General features: G+C 34.4%; 5 protein-coding genes across 5 annotated transcripts in view; 1 reads left to right on the forward strand and 4 right to left on the reverse strand.

Annotated features, from left to right (window-relative positions):
* LOC110229140 (putative F-box protein At2g39415) overlaps positions 1–14,034 on the reverse strand; it is a 38,953-nt gene that overhangs the window by 19,208 nt on the left and 5,711 nt on the right. The gene's annotated exons all lie outside the window — the stretch shown is intronic.
* Positions 1,639–3,976, reverse strand: LOC9317717 (probable membrane-associated kinase regulator 4). Its single transcript, XM_021028351.1, has one exon. It carries the CDS (start codon positions 2,873–2,875, stop codon positions 1,898–1,900), a length of 978 nt encoding a protein of 325 aa, XP_020884010.1. The 5' UTR covers positions 2,876–3,976; the 3' UTR covers positions 1,639–1,897.
* On the reverse strand, positions 5,035–7,946 carry LOC9317718 (exocyst complex component EXO70A1). The gene has a single exon (XM_002881606.2). The coding sequence runs from the start codon at positions 7,059–7,061 to the stop codon at positions 5,148–5,150; it is 1,914 nt and encodes a 637-aa protein (XP_002881652.1). The 5' UTR covers positions 7,062–7,946; the 3' UTR covers positions 5,035–5,147.
* LOC9317719 (60S ribosomal protein L35-2) lies at positions 8,797–10,102 on the reverse strand. Its single transcript, XM_021028355.1, has 4 exons — positions 9,988–10,102; positions 9,754–9,889; positions 9,197–9,353; positions 8,797–9,096 (listed from the first exon to the last, which is right to left on the reverse strand). Exons 1-4 carry the CDS (start codon positions 9,989–9,991, stop codon positions 9,022–9,024), a joined length of 372 nt encoding a protein of 123 aa, XP_020884014.1. The 5' UTR covers positions 9,992–10,102; the 3' UTR covers positions 8,797–9,021.
* Positions 11,323–13,540, forward strand: LOC9317720 (caffeoylshikimate esterase). Its single transcript, XM_021028352.1, has 7 exons — positions 11,323–11,437; positions 11,617–11,743; positions 11,831–11,977; positions 12,065–12,195; positions 12,712–12,849; positions 12,946–13,044; positions 13,155–13,540. Exons 1-7 carry the CDS (start codon positions 11,420–11,422, stop codon positions 13,428–13,430), a joined length of 936 nt encoding a protein of 311 aa, XP_020884011.1. The 5' UTR covers positions 11,323–11,419; the 3' UTR covers positions 13,431–13,540.

A 14,034-nucleotide genomic window follows, 5' to 3' on the forward strand; every position in this document is an offset into this window, starting at 1 on the left:
GATTATAGATCGATTTTCATAACAAAATACAAATATTATAGTATCCACAATTTTACATTACAATATATCTCAAAATTTAACCCATCAATAGATAATAACAAGGTGCAACTTTGATGACATTGTTATCAAACAAGATAAAAGAAAATAAAAAGAGAAAGAAAAGTTTCGACAAGTTAATCCTATTTTAAGGCTTTGATTTGAAAGTTTAAATTGATGCACACGCACTGATCAGACACACAAAAGATATATGCTAAAGCAGCCCACAGCTTTGGGTTCTCTTGTCCGTTCCCTCCCTCCTAAATCGCCTTTTTGGTTTAATTATTAATTAATAACATTATGTTTTAGGATTAATGATTAATGATGCGATATTATTCACGTCATTTGGTCTTTGCTTTGATATTTAATTCTCAGAACTCAGAAGTGTCCTTTAGTTCTTTGAAGAGACATGTACTGGAGAACTCTGAGATTTTTAACATGCTCCTTCAAAATGCTTGTTTTTGTTTAGGATTGGCAACATATCCGACTTAGGCCATCATACTTGGATCAATAATTTAAAAATTCTTATAACATGTCAAGATTCAGGGATTTTGAAATCAAAACCAGTTAACACATATTCTTATGTTACTACAAATATTCTTTCTTAATTGATTAAATATGGAATTCCTAAAGACACCTAAGTTACGTTCTTATAATATATGCATTAAAGCATACTATATATATGGTTTTCGTGAAAAGGGACTTGACCTTGTATAAAAGTATAAAAGTTAATAGGACTTGACATAAAAAGAGAACTTTAGAAAAGAAACTTAACAGAGAAAAAGGGGGCTAATTAGACTTCGGAACTCGACCTAACCTCTAACGTTGCTGTGTAATAAGTCATTCATGTCTTGTAATGATGCTTTATATTCTTTGAATATCTCCATTAGTATACTACAAATTATTTGTTTACCCAAATTAACTTATGGAGCGAAGTAGCAATCAGCTTTCTGAAAGCATGGATCCATGTTTCCCGATATATATGCTCCTTTTCAACTTTAAGAAGTGAACCTTTCTATGGTGATAGCGACGGTCTGACTCTTAACACTCGTGTTTAGGGAATCATCATTTCAGCCTCTCAATCAGTCTCCATTAAGTTATATATTTTCTCTTATTTTTTTTTTTCATTTAACGATTCTTTTCTGCTAGTATCACTACTTTAGGTGATTTTAACATGCAACATTTAGTTTAAAGATATGCTTAAAACTAGAGGTATTCCACCATTTTCGCAGACATTAAACGTATAATTAGTAAATTTTTATGTTGTAAACTATTAAAAACAAAGAGTGTAAAGTTTTCATTACATATCCTATTAGCTTAAAAATTGACATGTGGTGTAATGTGCTTAGATTAGTATATCAAGAATTTAGTCAAAACATTTATCTAGATTGTTGATAAACTATAACAACAATATGAACAAGAAAAGTTGAACAAACATCATAAATATTTATTATTAATTTATTACAAATCAATTATATTGAATGTCGAAAATATCACATATAGTTACCATTTTAGTGAAGAAACAAAATTTTCCTTAGTAACTCTCACTTTGGTATAAAAAAAGTTGACCACATCAGAATTTTACATTAGACGACATTGGCATTGATTTACAAATCCGAACATATTTGAGTCGGATCTAAAAAAACCTCAAGTCGAATCTAAAAAAAAACCTCAAATCACAAGTAACATGAGTTGAATCTAAAGAAGCATTGGGAATTTATGGAATCTCATAGAAAAACAAAGAAGAAGCAAAATAAGAGGAAAAATACAAAAGAAAACAAAGAATTTATTCTCTAGTTCTCTCACTCTCTCACTCAACTCTTATTTCCTTCTTATATTTCTGCATGTCCGATATCTTTAGTTAGCCCCTAAACATCTGAGCCCGTTCTTGATCATCCCTAGCTGCGATTCTTGAAGCTGACAACGAACAGAATCCGACCTCATTAACACTATACTGTTTCTGCTTCTGCTGATGTGATTGCTTGCAATGCAAGATAGCTCCCTGGATAGAATTCTCTATCTCAGAACTCGAACTCGTACTTCTCTTCAAAAACTGCAGCGGACGAAACCCTAAACTACTCGATGATTTGTTGTTCGAACTCTTTGCAGCTTGTCTCCTCATAGAAACTGAAAACGATCTCCTATGGCTCCCGGAAACAGAACTATTACTCTGTTTTTTAGGTCTCTCTGTTTTGATTTGTCCAAAAGGCTTCACTCGCGAATACCTCAAAACCGAATCTTCGTCTGCAACTCTTGCAGCGGAAGACGCGCATGATGACTCATCAGAACAACTTGTTTTACCAAAGAAAGATCTAAGATACGCTCTCGAAGCTTTAATCTTCGTTCCAAGACTTGATTGCTTCATCAATCTCAGTTTCGTGGTCCAAGGTTTCTTCTTCTCATCCTCCTCCCCCAATGAGTCAGGATATTCAAGGAAATAGTCTTCAGGGTTAAGCTCTTTACTCACTTGGCAAGAATCTGCCGGAGAGACGGTGCAGGACTCGAACGGAGTGTTGCTCGTCACCGGAGTTGTAACCGTTCCAGTGGCTAAAGGAGTGCTGTAGAATTCGTCGTCGAAGGTGTAATCTTCTAGAATCTTTTGGACCATTTGGAGACGAGGAGGTAAGTGAAGAGGGAGAAGCTTGCCTTTGTAGAAGAGTTCGTCTGCGGGAGAAGTGGTTTTGTCTATCTCAAGAGGACAAAGATGAGACATTTGGAACTCGAACTCTCGAGGGTAGTTGTTGTTCAGAGTTTTGCGTACGAGGTTTGTGAAAGAAGTTACTTCCATGTCAATGTAATCTTCTTCTACACTGTCGCATCGCTCTAGATAAGCCGCCATTTGTTTATGTTTCTTTTTTGTGGTATGTTTTAGTGATTAGAGGTATGAGTTGAGTTCAGAGTTGGAGAGGTTTGTTTTTATATATGTAAGAGGGAGAGACAGAGAGAGTTAGTGTTAGGTTTCTGATTTGTAAAGAGGGTACAACTTTGGACCGTATTGTTTTCTTTAATTTTAAAATTTTTACTTACATATACGTAAATAAATTACAAATTATATGAACAGGGTATATTAATAGTTCAAATGAGTTTCTTGGATGGACCACCACTTAAAACTTGTACTCAAGATTTTCTTAAAAGTTTAGCAAAGGTATCCCGGGTTTTGCCAAGAATAAATAAATATCCTACTAATTTCGTGTACTCAAATACAAGATGGGCCAAGAAAACAAGTTATTTTTATGTCATTATTTTTGTACAACTATTTGATTGGCTCTAGAAAGATAATGGGTTTATCAGCGTCATCAGTGGTGATTAGAACATAAATTTATGAAAGAAGGGCAATATAGCGAGACAAAGTGTAGAATAAAACAAAAGTATCCAATACAGAAAGTATTGGTTTAGTAATCTATCTGATAATTATTGTACTTATTATGTTTATAAAGATATGTATTTTGGATTTGTTTTAATCTGGACAAGGACGATGATGAGAGACATTAATCTTGGTAGATGCCCACGTGCAAGATAATTTTCTGTCTTATTGGTTACTCGAGCAATAAAGAAACGCATAAACAATAAATAACCAAATATGATTAACAATACCTTTAACAAAAAAAAAAACAATGAAGATCAACAATATGATTGTGTCGTGATCAACAATATATTGTAATACAAAGAAATTTATAAATTTACACGGTAAATAAAACGATGTTTGCTTCTTCTTCTTTTAACTTCATCATGTAAATTGTTTATTGCGTTTTGGAAATCTTTTTGGTTTCTGGCAGGAGTCACATCCCATTGTACTTTACGATGTTCCAAACTCCAAACATTTTACCAGATTCCCGGGTTTAATTTTCTCCACCTTTTAAGTACTCCTCCACGATAAACTAATGAGACATTTGTTTTCCATTGTTTTTTATTAGTTTACTTATTATTTGAAAAAAAAAAAAAAAAAAAAAGTTATTTTGAAAGGTTCTTTTTAGACAACAATTTAGGAAAAAAAAGACAAAATTTCTTTTGTGCCAATGTTTATCTTGTTATTGAAAAACTGTTGATGACTTTCAGTTTATTATCGGAATCTACAAATGAGTTTTAGCCCATTGCCTTTGATCTGTTGTAATAACCTAATTTAAAATAAACCAAATACCGGTCTAACCGGTTTACACGACATTTTGAAAGCTACCGGTTTGAGTAGAAGAAATTGTCCCAATTGTTTTCTCGCTTCCTTTCTTTTTGATCTCTTAGAACGCGAGAGAGTCACAAAAAAACGAAGATGGGGATGGAATAATCCATGCCGATCACTTACGTTTCAGGTACTCGATCACTTAATTCTATTTGTGTTTTTGCATATCTGTTGTGGATCGAAATATAAAAACTTAGCAGAGAAATTAAACGAAATCAGTAGATGATTTCAGCTTTGATTGTGACTTTTTATATTTCAAGCTAAATATTGTTTATGTAGATTTATAGATTTTAGTTTCTTTTTTTTGTTTATTTAGATAGTTAAAGGTTCAATTTTTGTAATAGATATTGCAGGTTTTATCCAATTTTTAGATTTTACTTTCTTGAGTATTTTTTTTTATTGGAGATTATATAGTTCATTCTAATAATATCATACTCCTTTTTTTAGTTTTTTTTTTTTAAACTAATTGTTTGAGTCAGTTGATCACTAGCTTAATGGAAAAATGTGCAACATAAATAAGTGGGCTTACATACAGGGCCGGCCCGCAGGACAGGCCATCCAAGCGGTGGTTTGGGGCACCACAAATTTTTTTTTTTTTTAAGGTTTTTTTTTTTTTTTTGGTAAAAAGGCCCATAAAATGAAAATATTTAGTAAAAATTAAAGTTTTTTCGAAAAAAATAAATAAAATAGGGCCCAAACAATTAAATTTGAATGTAATAATATTCAAAATATCATTATTTTTGTATAATTTACTAAAAATAGGTCAAAAAAAAAATTTAGCCCTAAAACTTATAAATATATTGGGCATTATTTTATTTTTCGTGTAGGGCCTCACAAATGCTCGGACCGGCACTGCTTACATATTTAATATTTCACATAATCACATCCATTTAGTTTAAGTGATGAAGATACTAAGCAAATGCTCTAACTCTGAACTTTAGTTTCTTACACATCCAAGTGAGATACAAGATGAAGAAGAAGAAGAAGAAGAAGAAGAAGAACCACTAAGTATTGGTGTTCCATGAAACAGATCTGAGAGATAGTTCTCCAAGTTATCAGGCTTAAACCTCACCAGCATTTCTATGTTTCTCTCCTTGCTCAGCGTTGGCAAGTACTTGCCATAAAACTCTCTGTATTCCGGTACAATTTTCTTTGCTATGGAAACCTTAAGCTCGTTCCTAAGCTTTGCATCTGTTATGACACATGATGATTGTTTCATATAAGCTTCTTCGAATGCCGCGTGAAATCTCTTGAAATGTGCTTTGGCTTCCTCTGGTGATAGTGTGCTACTTGTTTTCTCTGGTAAAGATATGTATACATTGGCCCACGCTGCGATCTCGTAGTTTGCAGCGTAGCTTCTGAGTTTTGTTTCGTGCTTTGTGAGCCAGTCGTCTCCCAGGAGGTTCCTGAGGTGAGTTGAACGAACGGTATCAACCACAAACTGAATGTTGTTCACTAGGAAGAGGTAAGAGAGAGAAACATCCTTGTAGCTCTCTGCTTTGATGTCTAGTTTGCATAGGAAAACCAAGATGAGCCAAGCTAGATGGACCGAGACTGCGTGGTTGTTGTGTTCATCTTCTAAGATTGGAGCTGTGAAATAAGATTCTAGCATACGGGCGTTTTTCTTAAGAGGATGTTCTGCAAGGATCTCGGATAAGACACGGCTGTATTCAGAAAGAGATGATATGAAACTCATGGTTGATCGAGTCAGCTTGTGAATCCCTCCTCCTGCAGTTAGTGCTTTCGAAGAATCCTTTTGTATTGTCGACTCATATTCCGTGAGACTTGTGTGGATTGCCTGCTTGAGTTTCTTCAGCGATGAGATGACTATAGTTTTTACAGCAGCTACTGAATCAAAGTGGAATATCAGCTCTATGTCTGGCCTAAGGTCAGAGATTGCTGCATAGAGATCCATCAGCCTGAAGATCCTCTCGGGCGATGATTTTTTCTCCTTATTGGCAACGAGTTCTGGGAACCTGAAAAGATTGATTCCTGCTTCGTTCACTATCTCGTAAAAGCAAGACTCTCTTATGGTACTTGAAGCAGAGAAGACATGATCACAGAGAAGTTTTTCTCCGCGGAGGAGTGTTATGACTCCAATCTTTGCAGCTTTGATCCAGTTCTTGATCATATGCTCGAGCACGCCCCAGTCCATTCTGTTGAACCGGGAGATCTTGCACTTTTCGATCCCAAGTAAGTGTAGCCCTTCATCTACAATTGACTTTCTGATCAACTTATAGCTCTTTATGCACTCTTTACCATATCCACAGCTGATCATAGTCTCTGCTATGACCTTGAGGTCTGACATCACAAGTGCTGCAGCTTTTTCGACCTTGGTGATCGTTTCACCAGCCTTCTTCAGCTCATCTTCTTCATCATCATCAGATTGCATAACATCTTCAAATTCTGAATTGCTTGAAATTGAGGAGTGACCAGAGACAGATTCAGGATCAAGTTGGTCTCGGTTTGAAGACAGAATCTGGAAGAACTCTTTCTCGAGCCTGGCCATACCGATCTGCATCAGATGCTGTGCAAGAACTAGCTTGGCAGATTGAGAGTGCTGAGAGATAAGAAAGTGCATGGCTCTGCGTAAGTCACGGATGCATCTGATGAATTCTTTGGCCTCTTTTCTGCTATGACTAAACAGAGAGATGATCCTTGTGTAGGACGGTGAGTTCAGATCCCATTTCTTGATGATCGATTCCGCGGCCTCAACGGTTTCCTCCATCATCGACTGAGAAAAAGTCTGATTAAGAGGAGAAGCCGGGAGGGAAGTTAATGAAGAAAAAGAAGAAAGGAGTGATTTAGGAGAAGAGGTAGAGAAATGAACAGACTTTGTTTTTTTCGCCATTGATGAGGTTTTACTACTACTACTACTACTCTTCTTCCTGATTATGTTATGTAGAAGAGAATATGTTTAATAGAGTCTCTTGATTGTCTATGTAAGGTACACTTAACATTATATAGAGAGAGAGAGTTTCTCAATGTATGAAACCAATGGCCAATACAAATTTTTGACTGACTTTCTCTATTCGTGCAAGTTTTAAATATTCAATATAAGTAATGTTTCATGTAGTTTCATACTGGTGTAATAGTTGACTTGACCCAATACATTAGTTTTCTTTTGTGTCTTAATCATTCGATTCTTAATACTTAAAAACTTCTCATCAAGTCACTAGATAGAAGAATATATTATAGTGGCTTTGAGTCTATTGATTTAGCAAGAATTTCGAAATTCCGGTGATTTATGATTATCTTAAGGATGATGTAGATGATCGACAGTTAAGTGTATTATTAAAATGTAGGAGTTGAACAATTCAAATGTTTTTTTTTTTTTTAAACTTAAGAATATTGAAACCAGAGCTATATATATTTATCTTTTTTAGGTAATATATACCTTCACTATATAAAACTATATTGTTTGACCAACAAGATCAAAGATACGCAATTACGCACTACCTCAGATATTATGTATTTTACACTTATTGTTATATATATGTGACATGGTGATAAGATTTGAAAAATGATATATACACATGCATGCATAACTATACAATACAAATATTTTGCAGCCACGAGTTTGATTGAAAGAAAAGGATTGCTTACCAAAGTCAATTGTGTAAAGATGTAAGCAAGTTCTGCATCAATGCTGACTTTGCAAATCAAGACCACCAATAAGCTATTCTACGTATAGCAACGACCACAATTCGTAAGTCATAACCGTGTAAAGAAAAGAAAAGATTGTTATGTTTGAAAAATGCAAAGGTTTGGTCACTTAGATTTCGGCTCATATGCTTCATTTATGACACGAATTTGAAGAATGTTCATCCTATGAATTGAATTTCTTCATTTGTTTTCAAAAGTTGCGGAACCAAAAGAACGAACACTCATCAAATGAATAGAGAAAGTGTGAAAATAATTTGGCACAAGAGTTTCTGCCAAAGTCAACTCTTGCCTATAAGACAAGTAATTACAAAGTCAAATGTCTCAAATTTGCCTTTTTATCCCAAATAAATTATAAACAACTGATTTTTTGACTATATTCAAACACAATAACTTAACAAAACCACGATAGTCTCTCATATATTGCGCATATACACCAGCCCTCACCTCTTCATCTTGGTCTAACAAATTTTAGTGACCAACAAAGGATTCACATAAGAGAGACATCTTTTGGTGTATGAATTCTCCTCCTTTTTGGTCAAAATGATTGATTCTCTAGTGGTGTGTAGGTTTCATCTGTCTACTTATCTTGCAAATCACCACATCACTTTTATTTCTTTTGATGTGATTTTTCTCAGGTCAAAACATATAACCATAATTTACAGTTTCCTATAAGAAAATCACATTATTGGGTAAAGTTTTCCCCTTGTTGAGTTTTATGCTAGACAGAGTATGTCACTGCACGATGAAAAATTCACTAATTCATCATGCTTTGTTCTGTCCATTGAATCAGAGTTCACGCACCAATATGATAAATTTGGATATGGAAACTGCTTTATTTCTTTCTAAATTGAGGTGTAAAAAGAGAACCAAAGACAAACCCTTAGGTTTAGTTGATAGACATTATTAACTGCTCAAGAGAAGACCGATTGAAGAGTTATTAACAGAGATTGAAACCCTAACGAGCTAATCCTCAACAGAGTAATATAAAAGATGATATGATCCAATCATATAACAATACTTATTTTCTGATTCAATCTTTCATTAAGATGAGATTTCAATATCTTTAACAAGGAACGAAAACAAGCAAAAACTCACACAAGAGCTCAAATTCAAAACACAAAAATTGATGTGATTAAGGTAAAAGCTTACACCTTAATAGCATACTTTCTTATCGGAAAGTACATTTCTTTCTTCTTCTCCCTCTCTGTCTTCAATGATGCCTGTTTAAATCAGCCAGCAATGTTTCACTCAGTACAATAAACACACAACATTCATTCATTTCTCAATATCACTCTGAATCACCTAAACACAATACAATACCTGATGCTTGGTGAGTCTCCTCCTGATAGCTCTAGTCTTCTTGGGACGAAGATCGAGAGGTAAAAGCTTCTTGTTCTTGTATGCCTCTCTCAAAGCAGACTTTTGTTTCTGTGAGATCACTGTCAACACCTGAGCAATCGACTTCCTCACCACCTTGCTGATTAAACACAAAACATAACCCATTTGAGATCATTGTGATTAAAAACCAGTGATCGAACAATCAAACAGTGAAAAAACTAAGCCAAGTAATTTACACCTAGGAGGTTTATATATCTATAGAGGACAATGAGGAAAAATTGAAAACAAAACTAAACAATTTGCATAACATAAGCTGAAACAAGTGTTACATGTCTAAACTTATCAAAAAGGCAATGATACTCATAAACCTGATTAACACTAGCTAAATCTGATTAGCACATATGCTTAACTAATCACTAACACCAGCAAAATCATAAACAAGGCTATATAATTCAGAATCAAAACATATAAAAAGTCACCAAAATCAGAAAAATGCAACATTTGATCTAACACAAAGCGTATATAGTGGAAACACATACATCTTAGAGAGCTTGTTGGGAGCACCTCCAGTGACCTTAGCGACACGAAGAAGAGCAAGCTCTGCCTTAAATTCCTTCAACTGACTCGAAAGATCAGCTTTTGATTTCTCCCTCAGCTCATGAACCTTGATTCTCGCTGTTCAGATTCCATTTCACATCACAAAATCAAATCTCATAACCAAAACGTACGAAATTCTATGTTACAGAGGAAAAAGTTTGAGAAATTAGGCCTACCCATTGCGTCTTCGAGTTCTCTCTCAAGCTTCCCTTAACTCTTTTGGGCGATGTTATAAGAGATTAGAAACCCTAGAGAAAAATGAAGAAGATGACGGCTAAGACTTAAATTCAGATTTTAGGTTATATTTGGGCTGAGTTTTATATCTTATGGGCCGAGGCTCAGAAAACCCGACTAATAAAACCTTCTATCAAAATACTTTATATATGAAAAATACTAACTAAACTATAGAACATTTAAAGGAAATAACTATAAACTATACATAGAAAGGTAAAACTTACATACAGTTCAGCTCTGGAAACGGAGGCTGTGGCATTACGAGAAGCACTTCTCCAGTTAAAAAAGCTCAACTACCAGCAAGTCACTTTCTGTGACGACTCTCTTACTTTATACCGCTACTTTGAGCAGGCTGTGCAGCATCATCATCCTGAACCAGGCAATCATGAGATACAAAACTACTTGGAAGATATACTTGCTTTGGCTAAGGGTTGTTATAACTTTAGATTTGTGGGTAGAGAAGTCAATGTAATGGCTGATAATCTTGCTAAACAGGCTCGTCAAAAGCTCTCTCCTTATACAGTCTCTTGGGTCTGTTGAATATATGTCGTAATCTATGTAAACTTTCCTTATATAAAGGAATATTTGGCCGACAAAAAAAAAAGAAAGGTAAAACTTACATACATGATTTGCATGTATTCGGGTTGTTCAATTTCAATACACGGTTGGCTTGAAATCTAATTAGATTAAAAAAAATTCTCTTCGTTTTCTTTTTTGACATGTCTAATTAGATTATGAATGAAAGAATAATCTTAAAAGAAGTTTTGATTAAATACGTTATCGTAATCAATAATGTGATGGAAAAGTGTAATTATGAGTCGCGTGATGACAATTACCTCTAATAAATAAGACGATACATACTTTTGTCAACAAGTTGACACAAAGACATAAATGCATGTTTATCCATCCCCAAATTCAATATTCAAAGACTAACTCATGAGCATTTCATATCGGAGAATTTACCATTTGGTCAAAATGAAAAACCAAGCCGGTCAGGCACCAACGGCTGAATCATTCATATTCAAATATATGAAAAGTAAAATCTTGGACTCGTTCAATGTTTCTGGGGACGTCATCTACTACAACGAAAATATCCGAGACTTTTATTTTATTTTTATTTATTTTATTTTATTTTGAACAAAATCCGGGTCTTTTAAAAGTTAAAACCAACCAAAACGCAACGTAAATGCATGGTCCCCTGTTTTTTTGGGGTCGCTTTATTCCTCTTGACTCTTCTATTTTCATCTTCTATAAATCAGACAACAACTAACTCTTTCCCTCTCGCTATCTCTCTCTCGCTCTCCTCATAAATCCCTTTGAAAACAAGAAAATATCTTAACTTTGTATAAAAACAGAACAAAAAAACAGAGGATCATGGTTATGTATGAAGAGGTTAGTGTCTTTATATATGCTTCCAAGCTCATGATGTAGAGCTCTGTAACTGTAGAAAAGTGATAGTTGTTCCTTTCTTTTTTTTGATTACGAGTTACGAGTTTGATCCTATAGTCTCGATCTAGCAGAATCATTCTCTTAAGTCTAATGCAAGTGTGTGTGTGTTTTTCTTTTGGCAGGATTTTGTGTTGAACTCACGAGGCATGAAGTTGTTCACTTGTCTATGGAAACCAGTGAAGCAAGAATCAAAGGCATTGGTCTTCCTCTGCCATGGCTACGCTATGGAGTCCAGCATCACCATGAACAGTTCAGTCAGATGTTAAAATATGTACTAACGTGGATCAAATTATTATTATATTTACTAACGATATAACGAATTATGGGATTAATCAGGCACAGCCACAAGGCTAGCCAAGGCCGGTTTTGCGGTCTATGGAATGGACTATGAAGGACATGGAAAATCCGAGGGTCTGAATGGTTACATCAGTAACTTTGATGATCTCGTTGGTGATGTCTCTAATCATTATTCTACAATTTGTGGTAATTCTTCTGGAAAACCCTTAATTTGATATGTGTTTAGATTTTCATTAATATTATACTAAAAGAAATGGTGAAACTAATTTGTAGAGAAGGAAGAGAACAAGGGGAAGATGAGGTTCCTACTCGGAGAATCCATGGGAGGGGCAGTTGTGTTGCTCTTAGCCAGAAAGAATCCTCATTTTTGGGACGGTGCCGTTTTGGTCGCACCCATGTGTAAGGTTAGTAATCTCTTTTTCCAGTTATTGTTATTTAGTTATCCTTAGTATTATTGCATCATTAATTGGTATATTAGAGGGTATGGACCCCAAAATTATTTATAGTCTTCATATATTTTCAAAGATGTTTTAAGAATCAGATAAAAAGTCTCAATCAAAAACGAAAATATATATTCTTAAATTGGGAATAAGCCATAATTTTTCAATTTTTTCAATCGGGAATAAGCCATAATTTTTCAATAATCTTCTATACTTATTGGATTAGTAATAAATGCCCTTAGATAATACAGAAAAATGGTTCAATCATTCTTCATTAGTCCCTTGTCTCATAGTTTCTATTTTAAAACCATTACCTGTTACAACAAAATACCATTATTACCAGTGTACCACTAATTAAACAACAAGTAATCAAAACTTAATATAATCAAAATGATTACATCAATTATCTACCGAAAGTCCCACAGAGATAATAAAAATGTTTTGCTTTTCAACTAATACAATGAATGTTGTTATGCACAGTTAGCAGACGAGATAAAGCCACATCCAGTAGTGATCTCAATTCTTATTAAACTTGCCAAGTTTATTCCGACGTGGAAAATAGTTCCAGGAAACGATATTATTGACATTGCAATTAAAGAACCTCACATCAGAAATCAGGTGATTGATTATGATCTAAGACGCCACATTTTACTTGTAATATCAATCTTGTAACCTTGTTATTAGCCATATATATGATTCATGTGAATTTTACAGGTGAGGGAGAACAAGTATTGCTATAAAGGCCGGCCTCGCCTCAACACCGCCTACCAACTCTTGTTGGTTAGCTTAGATCTCGAGAAGAATCTTCACCAGGTTCTAAGTTTTTAGATATAGTTCTGGATAATGTATATTTGGTTATAATGAAGAAGAAACATTTATAAAATTTGATGATTAATTAGTTAGCTATATGGCTTTTAAACTAGGTATCTATTCCTTTCATTGTTCTTCACGGAGAAGATGATAAAGTGACGGACAAAAGCGTAAGCAAAATGTTATACGAAGTGGCTTCAAGCTCGGACAAGACATTCAAGTTGTACCCCAAAATGTGGCATGCGTTGTTATATGGAGAAACTTCTGAAAATTCAGAAACTGTGTTTGGTGATATCATAAACTGGCTGGAGGATAGAGCCACCGATTCGAACAGAGGGTTAGAGAGTCAGCTAAAACACAAGCATGATGGATTCTTGAAGCATAAATAAGTGAACGATACAGTCTCTTTTTTTTGGGCAGCCGTTTGTGTACTTGTGTATGTTACATACTTTACCTACGAAGTTACTTGTGAAATAAGTAGTGAAGTTTATTATATTTACGGAAAAATCTCTAAATCTATAGCATAACAACTCGTTAACAAACCTCTAAAACCACACAAATTTGTAGATAGCACAGATTCAAAGTGATACTTTAGGTCTATGCATAATTAACCGAATTCAATTACTTTTGGGCCAAAAAATCAATAAATGTGACGCCGTAGTTCTGAAACCATATACAAATTTAGAAAAAATAACAATGACCCCACATACTTTTTTAGATAGATATAAGTTTGTGATAAATTGACTAAAGTCAGAAACATTGATTTCAACATCATGACCATTCTAAGTTGTAATTTCGAAATTTAAAAGAACCACTAACCATTTAACAATTTCGGCGGAAAGTTATCAAACTCGGCTAAAATAAAGTTATAGCTTAATGCATGAATATGCTACGAAATCATGCCAGTTTTACTATATTGTCATTTCTTTATGGATTCATGTAATTTGCCCATGTGCACTTATGGAATATGGGTAAAAAGTACATTAACGACTT

Source organism: Arabidopsis lyrata (genome assembly GCF_000004255.2).
Source record: "Arabidopsis lyrata subsp. lyrata unplaced genomic scaffold ARALYscaffold_4, whole genome shotgun sequence".
In the NCBI taxonomy this organism is placed as follows: domain Eukaryota; kingdom Viridiplantae; phylum Streptophyta; class Magnoliopsida; order Brassicales; family Brassicaceae; genus Arabidopsis; species Arabidopsis lyrata.

What these genes read in the sequence shown, in the direction of transcription:
- LOC9317717 (XM_021028351.1), bottom strand. Translation starts at nt 2,875, where the DNA reads ATGGCGGCTTATCTAGAGCGATGCGACAGTGTAGAAGAAGATTACATT.
- LOC9317718 (XM_002881606.2), bottom strand. Translation starts at nt 7,061, where the DNA reads ATGGCGAAAAAAACAAAGTCTGTTCATTTCTCTACCTCTTCTCCTAAA.
- LOC9317719 (XM_021028355.1), bottom strand. An exon ending in CCCAACAAGCTCTCTAAGAT is followed by an intron (nt 9,354 to 9,753) that starts GTATGTGTTTCC and finishes GTGTTTAATCAG; the next exon opens with CAAGGTGGTGAGGAAGTCGA. An exon ending in GGAGACTCACCAAGCATCAG is followed by an intron (nt 9,097 to 9,196) that starts GTATTGTATTGT and finishes TGATTTAAACAG; the next exon opens with GCATCATTGAAGACAGAGAG.
- LOC9317720 (XM_021028352.1), top strand. An exon ending in TGGTCGCACCCATGTGTAAG is followed by an intron (nt 12,196 to 12,711) that starts GTTAGTAATCTC and finishes TGTTATGCACAG; the next exon opens with TTAGCAGACGAGATAAAGCC. An exon ending in AACCTCACATCAGAAATCAG is followed by an intron (nt 12,850 to 12,945) that starts GTGATTGATTAT and finishes TGAATTTTACAG; the next exon opens with GTGAGGGAGAACAAGTATTG.